The 19,793-nt window shown below is 41.6% G+C and overlaps 1 protein-coding gene across 2 annotated transcripts in view; it reads right to left on the bottom strand.

Moving 5' to 3' along the window:
• Window positions 1-19,793, bottom strand: part of LOC124804747 (putative helicase MOV-10) — a 317,343-nt gene that overhangs the window by 282,116 nt on the left and 15,434 nt on the right. The window contains exon 1 of one of the 2 annotated variants that reach the window (XM_047265049.1): window positions 13,781-13,802. The exons of the other annotated variant lie outside the window; for it this stretch is intronic. Coding sequence (XP_047121005.1) covers window positions 13,781-13,787 — 7 coding nt within the window. The 5' untranslated portion in view covers window positions 13,788-13,802. Of the gene's footprint in view, window positions 1-13,780; window positions 13,803-19,793 lie in introns of those variants that run through there. 2 annotated transcript variants of the gene reach the window in all.

Genomic DNA, 19,793 nt, shown 5'->3' with positions numbered 1-19,793 from the left:
ACGATAGCCTACATGTAAAGTTTTAAGGACCAATATTAAGTGAGGAATCCAGGAAATACCACGGTTCCTCATTTATTGCCCCCATATGGACTACAAAGACAATATTAGACTAGTGACACTGTGCACAGAGGCTTTTAAGCTGTCACTGTTCCATGCTCTATGCGCAAATAGAAAGGATGGAACTGTAATATGTGGTACATTGGGAAGTACCCTTTATACCCTTTACCATGTACTTCGCAGTTGTTTGCAGAGTATGGATGGAGATCTGATAATTTTGTTGGGAAGCAATAAACTTTCACGTGTTTTGCTGTAATGTTCTGTAAATTGTAATCAAAGCAGAAGATTGAAAACAACACCATACAACTAGTTGTTTGACACATAATCCACTATGGTTCCACTAAGAAACAAGGTATTTTACATGATCTAATGATTTGATGACTAAAAGTGTGTGGAATGCATGTGCAAACTTCCCACTTCTCTTATACGAGTTGACTTACTTGGTGTACACAGCCAACCTTCTTCTCTGGATAGCCAGCTTCTAGAATATCTATAAACTACTTCTCTGAAGAATGGTGCTAGTTACAAATGACTCTCTCTCTACTTGTGAAATAATTATGTACTTGAAGAATACTTTTCAATAACTATTATTATATTTGAACTTCATAAAGAATGAAATTCATACTTCACACATAAGCATTGAACTTCTTGTACGTCACTCGTATCGTCTCACACATTAGAAACAGATTTAAGTAGATTTAGCAGAGTTGGCTTAACTACAACAACTCTATTACAAACAAATCATAAAATACGTCTTGCCTCCAGCAAGTCTAAGATATGAGATTTTTTTCAGACTTCAGGATCTCAATTGTTCTTGTTATTTATAACAATGGTCACTGATACGATTATCACAGAATAACCTAGAAGTTCAAAGGTTCTTCTGTGTACTTTCACTAGAACTTCCATGGATCGGCCGACAAATACTTGTCGGTGCCGTTTGTCTTCCGCGTCTACCTTCTGCTAGTGACTGATTTCACACCTGCACACACAATCATCTGACATGCAGTAGCTAGGATTCTAGCATCCCACTCTCACATCTAAAATATTCTGTGTTCGATATGGTAGAAGGCCGAGTGGTTCTAGAATTTACGCATAAATTCTCGAAACACTACAATGTGTTGTCTTTCTTTTTCTCTGTTTTTGTTGCTCTGTCGTGTTACACATCACTCCACAAGACTGATGAGTAACTCTGTGTATTCCTTACTGACAAATGATACTTGCAAATGAAAGAATGATACAAAAAATGATTATATAGGGGAGTACAACTATTGAGTAGATTTACAGCCTTATGTGTATGTGGAGAACCAGGCCAAGTGACAAGCCACGTCTTCAACATGAGATGGCAATCATAGTAACTGCGTGAGAGGAAGTACCTGCACAATCACAATATTGAAGCTCTTTGAATCACTGACCTACATTGGAGATGTTGTGACAAAGCAAGCTGAGATCTCTTTACTCCCTCTTTTGTTTTGCCACCTGCCTCCTTAAATTCATTTTATTTTCATTTTTGCCTAATTACCATTGACATGCATGAGTATAATCTGCATTTCCATATAAGAGGAAGGTTCACCCTAAGCCTTAAGAAGTATAGCACCAGGTCTAATTTTGTGTTTAGTTTTGTGTATGCAATTAATTTCCTAATTTATTTTGACCATTCCTAGTTAGTATCCTTTGCTACACATCATTATAGGTTGAAATCAGTAATTATTTTGTGACTTAGATTCCATGGTTGACTTATAAACAACTATAAATTCTGTACTAATTATAAACATTTGGAAGAAGAACTACTAGGATTTTTAAAGTATTTATTTGGCTCTATTCAAAAACATATTAGCAAAGCCAGTCCCTAATTAATTCCAAAATAATTACCAGGTTTGTCAAGAGTCTTGTTTGTATAACTATATCTGTTGATTTCATTATTTAAACAAATAATTCGGCCTAACCTTTGAGGTAGAAGGAACTGTTAAAAAGAAGGAATTTTTCGATGTATTCAGTTAATTGAATGAGTCATGACTTAATTGTAATTTCTGTAACTTAAACATAGAATAATGTGTAGTTTCAGTGCCTATTATTGTGAGGATGTATAAACGACCAATTTTTGGTCCCAAGACAGTCATTCCATGGCTGATTTTCAGACGTGAAACGTGTAACACAAATAGGCCATGTGTCAGAACAATTAATGACAATGTCTGTTTAATTTATTTGGAAAATAGTGACACACACACCATATTATTCGGCAAGAACTGTGAACTGTATGATTAGGTTTTTACTGCTCATAGATGTTCAACAGCAAACTATTGTCGCAGTATGCTGATGTTGCCTGCAGCCTATTAATGACACTTATCAACATTTACCAATAGTGAATTGGCCATATAATTGTGCAATATGGTGAGGGGGAGTTGTGAACAGTGAAAGTAAAGAAATGTGAAATGCAATTGGGCAACTGTTGTGTTATAACGTCAAGTTTAATACATATACGAGGGCAGTTCAATAAGTAATGCAACACATTTTTTTTCTCGGCCAATTTTGGTTGAAAAAACCGGAAATTTCTTGTGGAATATTTTCAAACATTACCGCTTCGTCTCGTATAGTTTCATTGACTTCCGACAAGTGGCAGCGCTGTACGGAGCTGTTAAAATGGCGTCTGTAACGGATGTGCGTTGCAAACAACGGGCAGTGATCGAGTTTCTTTTGGCGGAAAACCAGGGCATCTCAGATATTCATAGGCGCTTGCAGAATGTCTACAGTGATCTGGCAGTGGACAAAAGCACGGTGAGTCGTTGGGCAAAGCGTGTGTCATCATCGCCGCAAGGTCAAGCAAGACTGTCTGATCTCCCGCGTGCGGGCCGGCCGTGCACAGCTGTGACTCCTGCAATGGCAGAGCGTGCGAACACACTCGTTCGAGATGATCGATGGATCACCATTAAACAACTCAGTGCTCAACTTGACATCTCTGTTGGTAGTGCTGTCACAATTGCTCACCAGTTGGGATATTCAAAGGTTTGTTCCCGCTGGGACCCTCGTTGTCTAACTGAACACCATAAAGAGCAAAGGAGAACCATCTGTGCGGAATTGCTTGCTCGTCATGTGGCTGAAGGTGACAATTTCTTGTCAAAGATTGTTACAGACAATGAAACATGGGTTCATCACTTCGAACCTGAAACAAAACGGCAATCAATGGAGTGGCGCCACACCCACTCCCCTACCAAGAAAAAGTTTAAAGCCATACCCTCAGCCGGTAAAGTCATGGTTACAGTCTTCTGGGACGCTGAAGGGTTTATTCTGTTCGATGTCCTTCCCCATGGTCAAACGATCAACTCTGAAATGTATTGCGCTACTCTTCAGAAATTGAAGAAACGACTTCAGCGTGTTCGTAGGCACAAAAATCTGAACGAACTTCTCCTTCTTCATGACAACGCAAGACCTTACACAAGTCTTCGCACCCGAGAGGAGCTCACAAAACTTCAGTGGACTGTTCTTCCTCATGCACCCTACAGCCCCGATCTCGCACCGTCGAATTTCCATATGTTTGGTCCAATGAAGGACGCAATCCGTGGGAGGCACTACGCGGATGATGAATATGTTATTGATGCAGTACGACGTTGGCTCCGACATCGACCTGTGGAATGGTACCGTGCAGGCATACAGGCCCATTTTTCAAGGTGGTGAAAGGCCGTAGCATTGAATGGAGATTACATTGAAAAATAGTGTTGTGTAGCTAAAAGATTGGGGAATAACCTGGTGTATTTCAATTCTGAATAAAACAACCCTTGTTTCAGAAAAAAAAATGTGTTGCATTACTTATTGAACTGCCCTCGTATTTCAGAACGACACAACACATATAAGTCACAGAGTAAGTTGACAAGCAAGACATGTGTACACGTTAGCATTCGAATGAGCACTGAGTCCCAGTCTAGCGGCCGCTGCTCGGCTGGCCGCTTAGGTGGTGCAGCTGCTGCATGGCCGAGCAGTGGGTTTGAGCATGATATGAGCTTCAAAGTCGTTTGCATGGCCTAACCCAGGAGAAAAAAGGGACAAAAATGTCGTCGACAAGGAATCCAGTTGAGCACAAGGAATAGCATCAGAGACAATATTGACAAAGTCATCTATGGAGAACCCAAAAACGCGAAAGGCATCGAAACCAAAAAGATTTTCTGCGTTGCTCTGGTCAACCACAAATATGGGAACAGTGCGAACGACGGATTTGTAAGATACCTCAGCCTTAAATTGTCCCAAGAGAGAAATCTTCTGTTTATTGTATGTCCGTAATTGCCGAGTGACAGGTGATAGAAGTGGAGAACCGAACTGAAGATACGTCTGAGAATTAATTATAGTGGCAGCAGAACCGGTATCCACTTGCATGCGAACATCTCGACCAAAGATTTGGACAGTGAGGAATAACTTCCCTGAAAGGGAAGAAGTGCAACTGACAGACAACACAGAATCAGAATCAGTGTCATGTTCATGAACATCATGTATGCGGTCAGATTAGCAAACGGAAGACACATGACCTTTCTTTCTGCAATTGTGACACACAGCCCAACGTTGGGGACAACCCTCGCGTGAATGTTTCGTAAAACATCACGGACATGAAGGAAGTTGCCGGGGGTTTTGCTGCAGTTTCTTAGCGGGTTGTTTACGGCTAGGCCGAGGCTGCGCGTGGGAGCGCACTGCGGCCACATCAGCCGGCAGGGACACGCCGCACGCATCGTCAACAGCGCACAGAGGTTGTATTTCCCCGACATCACCCCACGCCTCTATTTGCGCCCCAGCGGCGCGAGAAATTTCAAAAAACTGCGCAATGGAGAGAACTTCATCTAGAGTCAGATTCGCCAACTGAAGGGCACGTTGCCGAACTTCTTTGTCGGGCGCCGACCGGATAATAGCATCCCGTACCATGGAATCGGCATAGGATTCTTTGTGAACGTCAGTAACAAATTGACACTTTCGACTGAGGCTGTGAAGTTCAGCAGCCTAAGCGCGATAGGATTGATGTGGCTGTTTTTGACAACGAGAGGCAACCACATGCGTTTGCTTTTGAAAATAGACAGACAGAAGTGAGCACATTTCAGCAAAGGACAGAGACGCAGGATCCTTCAAAGGAGCCAATTGCGACAACAACCGATACATTTGAGGTGAAATCCAGGAAAGGAACAGACACTTACATGGTTGTTCGTCCGTGACATGAAATGCCAAGAAGTGCTGCAAAGACGTTTTTCATAATCAGACCAGTCTTCCGCCGTCTCGTCGTAAGGAGGAAAAGGAGGTATAGCCAACAACGAGAAATGCCCCGCATTTGACGCCGCGACGAAATCGCGAATCGCCGCTGTTAGAAGCGTTTGCTGTTCAAGGAGATTTTGCAATAGTTGCTCGACAGTAGCCATGGAACCCTGTGGGTCAACGGTGAAAAGGAAAAATCCACTACCTCTTCGCCAATTGTTATAACATCAAGTTTAACACACACATTTCAGAATGACACAACACATATAAGTCACAGAGTAAGTTGACAAGCAAGACATGTGTACACGTTAGCATTCGAATGAGCACTGAGTCCCAGTCTAGCGGCCGCTGCTCGGCTGGCCGCTTAGGTGGCGCAGCTGCTGCATGGTTGGCAGACAGCGCCGCACGTAGAGGACCTGCGTAATTTCACGGCGGTGCTTTGAACGATCGGCGAGTCACAACACTTTTCCCCCCTTAGAAATTGTTGCACTGGTCTTGATGGAGGTGACCTGGAGATGGCTAACATCCATAGGCATTGTTTGACTCGCCGTAAAGTCTCGAGGAGGAGGCTTCCTGTACGGACAGAAGTGTCCCCGATGATAACGGGTCGAGATGACAGGAGACGTAGGGGTCGAATCTGCTGGGGCCCCATGCACCAATTTGCCCATTGCGGCAAGTCCAGTTGATATGACAGGAGACATGGGAGATGTGTCGGCATCCGTTGGAGGAGGAGGCGAGTAGATTTGCTCTGACAGAGGATGGTCATCCGGTTCCTGCATGGGCACGTCTCCTGGTGGCATCTGTTCTTGTGCTGGCATCGCGATGACGGTAAGAGGGCTGCGTTGTGAGTATTGAGAGACGCCAAGATCTCAAGCGTCAGGTAGAGCCAAAGGTGGTGTAGCAGCATTCGGAACAGGCGTTGCTGGCACATGAGGCCGAAGCTGGTCCGAATGATGCATTGCAACACCCGTGTCTGTCTGGATTTCATACAGGTGTCTGCCACGGTGTCTTAAGATGCGGCCCGGGCTCCATTTTGGCCACCTGCCATATCCCCATACCCAGACGAGGTCGTCGGCAGTGAACCGGCCAAGTGAAGGCACCCGCGGCCGTGAGGTGGAAGGCCGTAGAAGATGAAGTAGCGTGCGGGGCTGTCGGCCATGTAAGAGCTCAGCCGGGCTGTGGTCACCCATGGGGGTGAAACGGTAAGACGCCAGAAACTGGAGAAGTGCATCATCAGCAGCAGAAGAAGGAGTTAGAAGTTTCCGCATCTGAGCCTTATATGTGTGGACCAGTCGTTCAGCCTCACCGTTGGATTGTGGATGGAACGGCGGGGCCGTGACATGCATAACACCGTGACGAGCACAAAAATCCGCAAATTCGGAAGAGGCAAATTGCGGACCATTATCAGTAACAAGAGTTGAGGGGAGGCCTTCCAAACAAAAAATGCGGGCGAGAGCACTGGTGGTTGCCGCGGTGGTAGGCGACGTGCAACCGACAATGAAAGGAAAGTTAGAGTAGGCGTCAATTACGAGGAGCCAATAAGTACCTAAAAAGGGTCCCGCAAAGTCAGCATGAATGCGCTCCCAGGGCTTCTCAGGCGAAGGCCACGGTGAAAAAGATGACTTCAGGGCAGCAGCCTGTGACGCACAACGGCCGCAGGCAGCGTCCATGTGTGCTATTTCAGAGTCGATGCCAGGCCAGTACACATGACGGCGCACCAGAGATATTGTGCGAGACACACCCCAGTGCCTTTGGTGAAGGAGGCGCAAGACCAAAGCACACAAAGATGCAGGTACCACAACACACGGCGAAGCATTGTCAGTGGAGAGGAGGATAACACCATCCCTAACCGTGAGGCCGTAGCGCAAAGCGTAGTAGTTCCGCAACGGATCAGAAGTCTTAGCGGACGGGCGGTCTGGCCAGCCCTTCTGAATACAGCGTAAAACCCGGGAGAGGGTAGGGTCAGAACTCGTAGCAGCCGCCAGCCTGTCCCCAGTCATGGGGAACCCGTTCACAACCCAATGATTGGCGAGTCACAACATGTTGGCTACATCATTTACAGTAGTGAGTGTTGAACTTCCACCCTCCCATTTTTCAGCCAGTGTAACAATTCAGTATGTCAACACCGAAAACTATCAACAAAGAAATAAAGCAGGCGAATGTCACAACGTGTATCATCCACAGAATAAATTAAGGAAAATTTGACAACAGCTGCATTGATGTGGAAAACAAAGGAATTGTGAAGTTACTCAACATTTTGAATTTTAAGCTTGTATGTAGTTTTTCTGAGCTAGATGTTATATATACAAAAAGTGTCAGAACAATTACTGAAGAGAAGTAGAAATGGTGAAATTACCTTTCCTCCTGACATAAATTATGCACGCACGAAAAGTAGTCCTAGACTGCTTCACCTAATGTTACAGTCAACAAAGAAGAAAAAGAAAAGCACAATAATATCCAATCTGCACTGACTGAAGTAAGTCAAGTCCAAAACTTCGAACTCAATGGGGAACACCACAACCACAGAAAGAGAGCTAAGTAGATAGCATTCTTGGTGTGTCCACTCCTTCATTACACTTTCTAGATGATGTTCTAATATATTTATCACATCAACAGGTATTTTGTGCAGTTCCATAGTTTCTTAAAGAGAAACAGCATATAGAGCTTCCTACACTTTGATGAAATAGTCTGCTTTTAAAATTATTATAATAAACAGATTTTTTGTTTATTACCATACCAGTGCCCATTAACCTATTCTAAAGCTACTCTTTAAATTGAATAAATGAGGAAACAATAGCTTTGGTTGTTTTATTATTTACTGTATTTCTCTATCCATGGAAACATGATGCAGGTTATGAGTTTGAAGTCATATTTATGGCTAGGTCTCACTTTAAATGTGCTGACAGTTATCGCTGTTTGCACTATTGTGTAGTAGTAATGATTTGATAGCTGATATAAATGGTTCAAGGGCATTATCGATCTATGAAAAATGCACATAATTTAAGGAATAAAATACAACAAGCTATATCTCAAAAGGATGGGTACACAGAACATTTATATGATGGTACACCAGAAGAACATTTATAACAACATATCAAGATCACATAATTTGAGCTGTCCATTGAAATAAAGTATTCCTGTGTCTGTACACTAGCTCACAAAACAGATCGTTACAGGAGATGAGTAGATTATCAGGAACACTTCAGCGACAGCAATAATATTCCTGAGCATGAGAATATTTCATGAAACCGAGGACACTCATTAACACTGTAACCAGGAGTGATGTTAAGCACACAACAACTAAAAGTGAACATACAGAAGCATATCAAATTTTACAAATCAAGGATTAAGCAACCACACAGAAATCATAAGGACACAAACAAAACATAGCGCCCCTGGTGGCTGGTGCAGAGACTGCTTGAAAGCTGTGATTCACTTGTTGCCACGCATACATGACCCTCCACCACCAAACATATATTACATCACTGGTTAGTGCTAATCTTACATGACGCCATGACCCATGTAGCAGATGCTACATCAGCTCCTTTCGTGGAAGTGGAGAACTGTCTTGGAGAAAATGCACATATCGACCAAACTGGGTTGTGTGTGCTTGTCGTTGTTCTGCATCAGCCACTTGTTGTAACTCCAGTGGAGGTTGTGGCATCATGATGCTGGACATATAATTTACAACACTGTGCAGCATCTGCATACTTCTTCTTAAGACATGATATGGGCCGATGTGAGGGGACTGCAAATGTGGCTTGACACTGACAGTCCAGAGCATGTCACGTGAGCAACTTTCTGAATTGTGATGCAACAAGTTGTTCGCATACCATGCCGGCATATGATGCCTGCAGGCCCTGGGAGGCCAGATCTGAGCAATGCAATCTTGTAACCCATGTAGGAAATATGGCTAGTCTTGTATTATTGTCTGTACAGAACTGACATCAACAAATTCTCAAGGTAGATGCAGTGCTTTGACATAGACTAATTCCATGGCCAAGTAATCAAAATCAGACTTATAAGTAGTTCATAGTCCATGGAAGACTATTGGAAGGGCAGATGACCAGGAAGTTTTGTGGCATATGAGTTCTTCCTCCAGGGGATGGTACCAACACTCATCATTCCATTCATACCATTACTGGTGGGATGGTAAATGGTGGTTTTGTTGTGTACGATTCCACAAAACTTTGCCAGCCATGCCAACAGATCAGATTCAAAACTGCCAGCCATGAACCATAGTTATGTGCAACAGGCGGCCGAATTTTGCTAGCTAAGCTAAGGTTTCCAAGGAGATAGTGTCCATTGGCACTGCTTCCACATAGTGCACAAAGTGATCTAACATGGTGAGCAAATACCCCTAACCATCTGACAGAGGAAGCGAGCCTACAATGTCAAAGTGTTCACGTGCAAAACAAAGATGCATCTATAAACTCACCGACTGGACCATGCACATGGTGGGACACCTTATAACACTGACATTACGGAAATGTGTGTGTCCACTCATGGTAATCTTTCTCCATCCCAGACCATATGAAATGTTGTTACACTAGGAAGAAGGTTGGATGAGCTCCAGGGTGGGACAGATTGTGAAGATTCTCGAAAACTTGTTGTCGAAATGTGGGTGGTAGGAATGGCTGTGAACTTCCTTGTGAAATATCACAGAACATTTGGACACTGTCGCTGCAAATGTTGACAAGTTGTTAACTTCAAAGCTGACATGGGATCACTGATGAAGGTCTGGAGCTTTTGGTCAGCCCAATGAGCCTTGGCCAGTTCCAAAAATCTACAATTCTTGTCACACTGTTGATGCATGAGAGATAATCAGCCACTACATTATTAATGCCAGAAATGTGTCTAATGTCTATAGAAAATTGGTAACCACTTCATTTGCAACTAGGAGTTCACAACCATATGCATTCCATTTCTGCTCTGATGGTGACAATTTCCATGTGGGGTATGCAAGCGGGTGCCACAAATCATCCAACAACTGCTCCAATGCATCACCAATAGCCATTTGACTTGAGTCTACCATAAATGCCAAGGGTGCGTCAAGCCTGGGGTGTACAAGGCATGCTGCATTCACCATACCTTGCTTTGTGACCTTGAAAGTGGAGCACATCTTCTCAGACCACTGCACTGTAGTGCTCCCTCTGAACTTCAGGCTGGTGACTGCCACATTTAACAGTTCCTGCTGTTCCACTGGGTATAGTAGGTGGCAGTGGTAAAAGTTTACCATCCCCAGGAACCAGTGGAATTCTTTAACTGTGATCGGTCTTGGTTTCTGCAGAACGGCTTTGACCTTCGCTGTTAATGGTGGGGAGAGTGGAAATGTTAAGGTGCTGGTAGTGATGGACCTTGGCAGCCTAACACGTGAGTACAAAGATAGGCAAAGCAAAATTTTAGGCTTTGCGAGATGGGATCGCTAAACCTCAGCCGTTTTGTGTCACATTCCATAAACAGAAAGTCATGAACTTCCTCTCAAAAAGCCAAAACAGAGTAATAATTGCTGTCTTTGGTACACCTTCCACCAACACAGGAATCTACATATAAACTTTGGCACAGTCCCAAACCTTGAACGTTGTAACTCTATGTAAAGCATAATTGTAGTCATGCAACAAAGACAAAGAGCACAGGTCTAGCAATGAGGGCACGTTGGTCACCACATGGGTGCTAAGCTCCCCTTTTCTTCAGAATGAGGTGAAGGATGGATGACCATGGGCTACTTGATGGACAGATTATCCCTCCTCTCAACAATGTGTCAAATTCAGCCTTGGCAATGGCCAGGTGAACGGGTGCAAAGTGCCTAGGCCAGCAAGATACCAGCAGACCATCTGTGGTTTCTATGTGGTTCATAGTATTGTGAGGTACTTGTTTAGGTGAATCTGGAGGTATGGACAACACATGGAATTGTCTTAGCAGGGCGCACTCCTCATTACAGACTTGTATCAGCTTGGCACCATACACAGCTGCATCGCAATGAAATCCTGCAGCTGACAGTCCAGGATCGCTGCTGACCAGCTGAGCGTTAGCCACATCCAGTATGAGATGGTCGTGTGCCATGAGATCAGCTCTTATAATGACCCCAGCAATGTCTGCTATGATGAAATCCTAGGTGAACAGGTGATGTAATCCCAAATTCAATTCAATCTGCAGTTTTCCCTATATGCAGATCGAAGAGTTATTAGTGGCAGACAAACAGAATGCTGTTGGTGGTCTGCAGCAGTGCACTGACATGTGAGATAAGATGCTCAAATCTGAACTAGTGTCTAGTAAGTACTTTTGTCACTGACGAACAGGCGTTGTGGCTCCATAGGAAAACCTGCTGCACCTATGACCAACTGCCACTGGCACTTGGGAACAAGCAGGGTGCTGTACATTTCTGTGTCTGAACGCTGAACTTACAGTGGTACCAACAGGTAAATTGTTCCATATTAAACAATGCAGCATTGGATGTCAAATGGCTCCGGAACCTCCTATGGTTAAACCCCCTACCATTTCCAGGACTACCTAGCGACAGAAGTGTGGCAATCTGTATACATAACACCTCTACCTTTGACACCTGCTGGTATCTTGCTGGCCAAGGCACTTGGCACCCAATCACCTGGCCATTGCCAAGGCTGAATTTGACACATTGTTGAGAGGAGGGATAATCTGCTATCAAGTAGCCCATGGTCATCCAGCTGTTAGCATGAGTGACATAAAAGTAGATATCTTAGGTGTTGCGAAACAACTCAAATCACTTAAGAAAGGTAAGTCTTCCAGTCCAGATGGTATACCAATCAGGTTCCTTTCAGAGTATGCAGACACAATAACACCTTTCTTAGCAATCATATACAACCGCTGACTTATTGAAAGGACTGTTCCTAAAGACTGGAAAATAGCACAGGTCACACCAATATTCAAGAAAGGAATTAGGAGTAACCCACTGAATTACAGACCCATGTCACTGACCTCAATTTGCAGTAGGATTTTGGAGCATATATTGTACTCGAACATTATGAATCACCTTGAAGAAAATCACTTATTGATACATAACCAACACCGATTCAGAAAATATCATTCCTGTGCAATACAGTTAGTTCTTTATTCCCATGAAGTAATGAGTTCTGTTGACAAGGGGTCTCAGATCAATTCCATATTCCTAGATTTCCAGAAGGCTTTTCATTCCATGCCTCACAAGGAACTATCAATCAAATTTCGTGCATATGGAGTATCACCTCAGTTGTGTGACTGGATTCATGATTTCCTCTCAGAGAGGTCACATTTCATAGTGATGGATGGTAAATAATCAAGCAGAACAGAAGTGATATCTGGTGTTCTGCAAGGTAGTGTCATAGGCCCTCTGCTGTTCCTGATTTACATAAATGATCTAGGTGATCATCTGAGCAGCCCCCTTAGATTATTTGCAGATGACGCTGTAATTTACCGTAGAGTAAAATCATCAAACGATCAATTCCAATTACAAAATGATCTAGAGAGAGTTTCTGTATGGTGCGGAAAATGGCAATTGGCACTAAACAAAGAAAAGTGCAAGGACATCCACATGGGTACTAAAAGAAATCCGATAAATTTTGGGTATACAATAAATCGCACAAATCTAAGGGCTGTCAATTCGACTAAATACCTAGGAATTACAAATACGGGCAACTTAAATTGGAAAGACCATATAGATAATATTGTGGGAAAGGCGAAACAAAGACTGCACTTTGTTGGCAGAACACTTAGAAGATGCAACAAACCCACTAAAAAGACAGCCTACATTACACTTGTCTGTCCTCTGCTGGAATATTTCTGCACAGTACGGGATCCTTACCAGGTAGGATTGACAGAGGACATCAAAAAAGTGCAAAGAAGAGTAGCTTGTTTCATGTTATCATGCAACTGGTGTGAGAGTGTCACTGATATGATACGTGAGTTGGGGTGCCAGTCACTGAAACAAAGGCTGTTTTCTTTGCAGCGAAATCTACTTACAAAATTTCAATCACCAACTTTCTCTTCCGAATGCGAAAATATTTTGTTGACACCCACCTACGTAGGGAGAAATAATCATCATATTAAAATGAGAGAAATCGGAGCTCAAACGGAAATATTTAGGTGTTCCTTTTTCGCACGTGCCATTCGAGAGTGGAATGGTAGAGAAGTAGTATGAAAATGGTTCGATGAACCCTATGCCAGGCACTTAAGTGTGTATTGCAGAGTAACGATGTAGATGTAGACACCAAGGATTCAAGATCTAGGCATGTGACTGGTGACTACTGATGTTCTACCTTCAGGCACAGTCACTGCACTAAACTGAGCACGTGTAATGACCTATCAAATGCAATCTGTGAGTCTGTTATGTTGTTCAATGATCTCTCTCTTTGTGACACCACAATTGTCTTGACTTGTGGCAGCAGTCAACTGCTCCATAGGGTGCATAGCAGCTTATCCGGAACAGTTACTGTAAATGACACAAATACCGTGACAGCTTGAGATCATCTACGTCCTCTTGCGCCAGTACCTCCCATATTCAATCCTCTTGTGATGATGCATCTCTCTGGATTAATTCCAGTTTAAGCTTCTTGAACAAGTTTTCCTGTGGTAGTGCAGTAATGACATCTTGAAGTTCTGCAACGAAATGGCAGTCAAGTTGGCACACAACAAGATCAAATTTCATAGAGTCAGCTGTGATTTCCGCATAGCAAAAGATTGCTTCCACTAATGTAAACCACAATAGTGGGTTCTTAGGCCTGAAGGGAGGCAAATGGACCACTAGTCTGGACACAGCTGGTTCATCCGTCATCTCATCAAGCAGTAAATTCAGCAGTGGTTTAGCCTTCTTCAGCCCATCTGATCGACCTTCAAAATAAAGTATACAGTCTTGGACTACAAATTGAGATGGATTAAAACTCTTTATTGATGAATAACTGGGTTTATTTACTAGCTCATGAAACATATTGTTACAGGAGACAAGTAGAAAATCAGGAATGATTTACCAATAACAATAATGTTCCTGAGCATAAAAAATACTATGCAAAATACAAGCTACTTATTACTACTGTAACCAGGAGTGACAGTAAGAATAGAACAACTATGCAGAACATACAAAAGCATACCAAAATTCACATTGCAAGGAGTTAACAACAGACAGAAATCATAAAAACATACACATAACACCGCACCCCTGGTGGATTGTGCAGAACAAAAAGGTGAAAAAAACACCACTGGAAAAATTTATGTACCTAAGCCATTAATACTATTGGCTACAAAAATTCCACCAAGGCACAGAATGCCATGGAGAAGGTGAGAACTAGTGCAAGTGACAGAAGTACTATACAGGTAGTATCGCTTGTTCAATAGATAACACATCAGACTGTAGTGATACCAGACACAGACAGCAGTACGTGACAAAGGAGGAGGTTTTAGAATGTGAGAAGACATAAGAAGAAATAACAAGGGAAAGTGTGAAGAAAGTTCTAAAGATGGCAGAAAGGAACAAGACTCCTGGTCCAGGAAATGACAGGATTCAATTCTTGAAATTTGGAAGTGAAAAGACAGTAGAATACTTGTGTGCATTATTTAACAAAAACAAGTTGAGGATATATACCTAAGAAACGGAAAATGTCTTGAACATATTTAAAAGGTGAACAAGATGTCTTGTTCAGAGTACAGAGGAATTAATATAATTCGCTCAGTAACAAAATTTTCTTTAGTATCCTTAAGGAAAAGATTGAAAAGAATATGAGAAATTTCTCAGAGACACAAAGTGTCTTTAGGGCTGGTAGATCATGTTTGTATAACATCCACTGTCTTAGATTAGCTGCAGAAAGGAACACAGTTACTAACAGGCACATGCACATCACATTTGTGGATTTACAAAAAGCACACAACAGCATCCTGAGATGTGAGAGCCCACCTGCCTTGAAGAGACTAAAAGTATAGGATAACTGGACCCAATATAGTTGCAAGAATATACAAAGAGACAGAGGCAAAAGTAAAAATGGGAAACAGAAATATTTACAACCACGAAAATCCTTAAACAATCCTGCAGTTTAACCTCATTACTTTTTATCATATACATAAATCAAGTGTTGGAGGCTTGGTACAAAAATGTTGGAAATGGATATGTTCGTTCAACAGATAGAATGCACCCACTACATTTTGCAGATGATCAAATAATTTTCACAAACAGCAGACAAGGTGTGGAACACGTGCTGGATAAAATGCAGACAAAATACACGAGATGAAGTCTGAAGATCAATTTAAAAAAAAATAATAAAAAAATACAGAGTAAATGTGTGCAGTAAACAAGGAGCAGATTTATTTCTCAGAGATGAAAAAATTCGAAAATGTTAGTATTTTAGATATTTAGGTTCTATTACGTCCAGTGGCGCCATCTGTGACAAAGACACTGAGACAAAGTTGTGGTGGGTGAACAAATGACCAAGTTCCAAAATGGATCGATTAGGAACTAAAGAATTAGTCATCAGACCAAAAACAGGATTCCACAGTATTACTGAGAATAAAGTTATGTCTGGTGTACAGATTTGGCCCCTTAAGAATAAAATAGGGAACAAGATTGAGACAGTAGAATTAGATTTTATGGGATGTGTTCAGATCATCATTGAAGATAAGATAAAAATATCTAAATGAAAGTAACACACTCCATAATGAGCACAGTGAGGAATAAAAGTCTTCAGTGGCTTGGGCATGTTACAAAAATGAGTAATGATGGGTGGTCTAAGACAGTGCTGATGTGGGTCCTGAGAGGAACTAAAAGGGAATGGCTACCATTGTTCATTGGAATTACACTATGCTACTATAAATGATTCATTCATTTTCAAAAAGTATTACATGTACTAACATGATTGCTGCATTAATAGAACCATAAACTCATCAAGTTTGCGGTATGCCCACCAGTACGCATTACAGTGCAGCACCTTGGCAAAACGATGACAAAATGAGAAAAGAGTTTTTGTGTGTTGGAATATATGAGATGTTTATCCATTATAACACTGTGTATGCATTTACAAGGAATTATAAAAAAGAACCGCCATGTAAACAGAGTACTGTTTGTTGGTATCAATAATTGGTGACACTGATTGTCCCTAGGAACAGAAAAGTACTGCTCAACCAAATGTGCCAGATGCAACTGCAAAGACAGTGAGGAAAAGCATAGTGCACAGTCCAAAAAAAGTCAATGGTCCGTGCAAGCCAAGAACTTGGAGTATGGCAGCTAACTGTGTGTAAGATTTTGCGACAGTGGCTACATTTCAGATTATACTGTTGGCAGCTCATGCAACAATTGAAACTGAAAGATTGTGGCTGGCACCGTCAACTTTGCATCACAATACAGGAACCATTTAACGATTAATAGTTCACCTCAAAGCTGATATTCAGTGATGAAGAAACTTCAACGCAGTTGGAAAGGTTAATCGCCACAATGTGAGAGTGTCGCAGACTGACAATCCTCATGAAATTGTGGCCCATCAACAAGATTTGCCGAAGGTTAATATTTTCTGTGCAATGTCACAGACAAGGATGTATGGACTGTTTTTCTCATGTGAGATGACCATGATGGGTACCTCTTACCTTGACATGTTTCAGTTGTGGTAATTTCTACAGGTGACTGTTGACTCTGAGAATTTCATCTTACAACAAGAGGGGGCACTTCATTATTGGTGCAACGGTGTTGGTTGCTACCTGGACGATGGACTTCCACACTGCTGAGTTGGGTGTAGTGGTGAAGATTATGTGACTTGGCAACCCAGGTCACCTAACCTAACACCTTGTTACTTTTTCCTTTGGGGTCACATTAGGACTGTGCTTACACTCCCTCATGACCAACAACTGGAGCAACTCAGAGAGCACATCAGCGCTGCTGTGACGACCACTGACAGGGTACTGCTACAAAATGTATGTAATGAATATAACTACAGCTTGTACATGTCTCATTTAACCAGAAGGGCATGTATAGAACCTTTGTAAAGTGCTAACTGCAAATTTGTTGAGTTTACAACTCTATTTATGCATCAATCCTATTTTTACATATAAGTAATGAGCTCCATTATGTATCATTGGTGTCTCAACTACCAGAGGTGGTGGACATTTCATCAGATGCCACAACTGTGTGGATGGCCAAAACCCACATATTCTTGATAATGAGCGCAATCATTCTGCCTATAGAAACCAGTATGTCATCCTGAATGGTGAATGTTCATCAGAGACAAATGATCTGACAGATAGGGTGACTAGCAATCTGCAACTGTTCACTGATGAGCACAAGAGTATGAGAAAGTGGTGTTTTTGAGTGATACAGGATGACTTACGCAGAATTTCTATTTGGTGTGATGAATGGCACCTTGCTCTAAATTTAGAAAACTCTAAGTTAATGCAGCTGAGCAGGAAAAGCAATACTGTAATGTTCAAATACAATATTAGTGGTATGCTGTTTGATGAGTCACATTGATTAAATATCTAGTGTAATGTTGCAAAGCGATATGAAATGGAACAAGCATGTACATGCGGTAATAGGGAAGGTGAATGTGCATCTACTGGGATAATTCTAGGAAAATATAGCACATCTATAAATGAGTCTATGCATAGAACACTAGTATGATCTATTCTTGAGTACTGCTTGACTGTTTGGGAACCCTGCCATGTCTGATTAAAGGAGAACATCAAAGCAATCAGAGGTGTGCTACTAATTTGTTACTGGTAGGTTTGACCAACATGCAAGTATTACAGAGATGGTTTGAGAATTCAAATGGAAATCCAGGAGGAAAGACAACATTCTTTTTTCAAAACAGTATTTTGAAAATTCAGAGAACCAGCATTTGCAGCTGAATTTGGAATGGTTCTACTGGCATCTTGATACATTTCATATACGGTCTACGAAAATCAGATAAGAGACATTTTGGGCTTGGACAGAGGTATACTGCCAGTCATTTTTCCCTTGCTCCATTTGTGACTGAAACAGGAAAGGGAATTACTATAATGGTCAAGGTACCCTCCACCAGGCACATTACTTTGGCTTGTGGAGTGTGTGTGTAGATGTATATAGCTGGAAGACATTCTGTCACATTTGCCTGGATTGTCTAAAGTTTCTTTAGATTCCTTTTTGCATAGCTCCTTCTGTGGTTCCCTTGACCATCAGGCATGCTATAGACTAAAAGTTGTAGGCATGTTCAATTATCTTTCTGTGAATAGTTCATTGATGTCTCCCAGCAGTTATCAGTAACAGTTTATGAACTCATATAAAAGGTCAATTTACATTCATTATGCTACATATGCATGTACAATGTTCCTTAATGTCATTGATGGCAACTTTGGTAAACTGTGTTTAATGTTCATTCATTCATTCCTCATGTTCTGTAGATCCTATCAAGTAAGAGGACCTTCAGGAATATGAAAGGGATGAAAACATGCATTAAGAAGACTAAGATATCACAGATACTTCATTGTACAGTGTATTAGCAACAGCTACATATAATCTAGAAAATTAGAAATAGAACCCTTACTCTGGAGAAAAGTTAGCTAAAAATAAAAAAAGAAAAGAGAGAGAGAGCGAAGAAGAAGAAGAAGAAGGAGAGAGAGAGAGAGAGAGAGAGAGAGAGAGAGAGAGAGAGAGAGAGTTACCTATAGCAGTACAGAGGCCTGTTCATAATACACTACCACTGCTCATGCTGCTATTCAATGTACACTGCTACTTCCCATGTAGCTAAGAGCACTTTTCAGTCCTTTAAGCTAAATTATCAGATTAGTAGGAGTGCCTAATGAGGAATGTTTTTAATGTTCTTTTGAATCGCAGTTTCTTTCGTTCTGTTGGATAGATGCATTATGAATACATTAGCATTATCACTCAAAACCTTAGAGAATGTGGCAAAGACTACATGAAAATTATTTTGCCTTTTCTACTGTGACTGTTTAAATCCCGTTCAGCAGGAAGAGGATTGCATTGTGGGCAACAAAAATCTTTACAGAGTAAATGTTCTGGGAAGTGAGTGTAGGGAATTTTGAGGCCCTTAATGAGACCGCTACAAGTTGTACATTATGGTATTATCCTACTGCAATTAAAATATGCATGTGTGAAACCACTTTAAATGAAATACGACATTCATATGTTGTGCAAGTCAGTCTCATTTGAGCCACTGGAGTGCAGCACTGGGTGACAGATTAAAGTGATTGGCTTGTGACTACCAAGACTGTTGAGAGAAGTGAGAATGGTTAATTACAGCTTTTCATTAATTGATTTAATATTTGGCTCTTTGTTTTTATTCTTTAAGGAAGTAAACTTGAAGTAAAATTAACTTTTGAAATTGAAATGTAGTCAGCACATTTACATTGGTAAAATAACAACAAAATTATGGAAATGCAAAATATTGTTGACGATAATTAGGCAATTATTTTATGACTGTATGAATATTCAATAATGGATGACATATTGTCAGGAGAGATATTACAAATGCATTTATTGTAACAGTCTTAGTAGTTAACAGTCACACTTGATAACTAGTTTTGACCACATTTAATGA

This window comes from Schistocerca piceifrons, chromosome 7, assembly GCF_021461385.2.
Source record: "Schistocerca piceifrons isolate TAMUIC-IGC-003096 chromosome 7, iqSchPice1.1, whole genome shotgun sequence".
Classification (NCBI taxonomy): domain Eukaryota; kingdom Metazoa; phylum Arthropoda; class Insecta; order Orthoptera; family Acrididae; genus Schistocerca; species Schistocerca piceifrons.
Note: the sequence above shows the minus strand (reverse complement) of the source record. Positions and strands in the feature narration are given on the sequence as shown.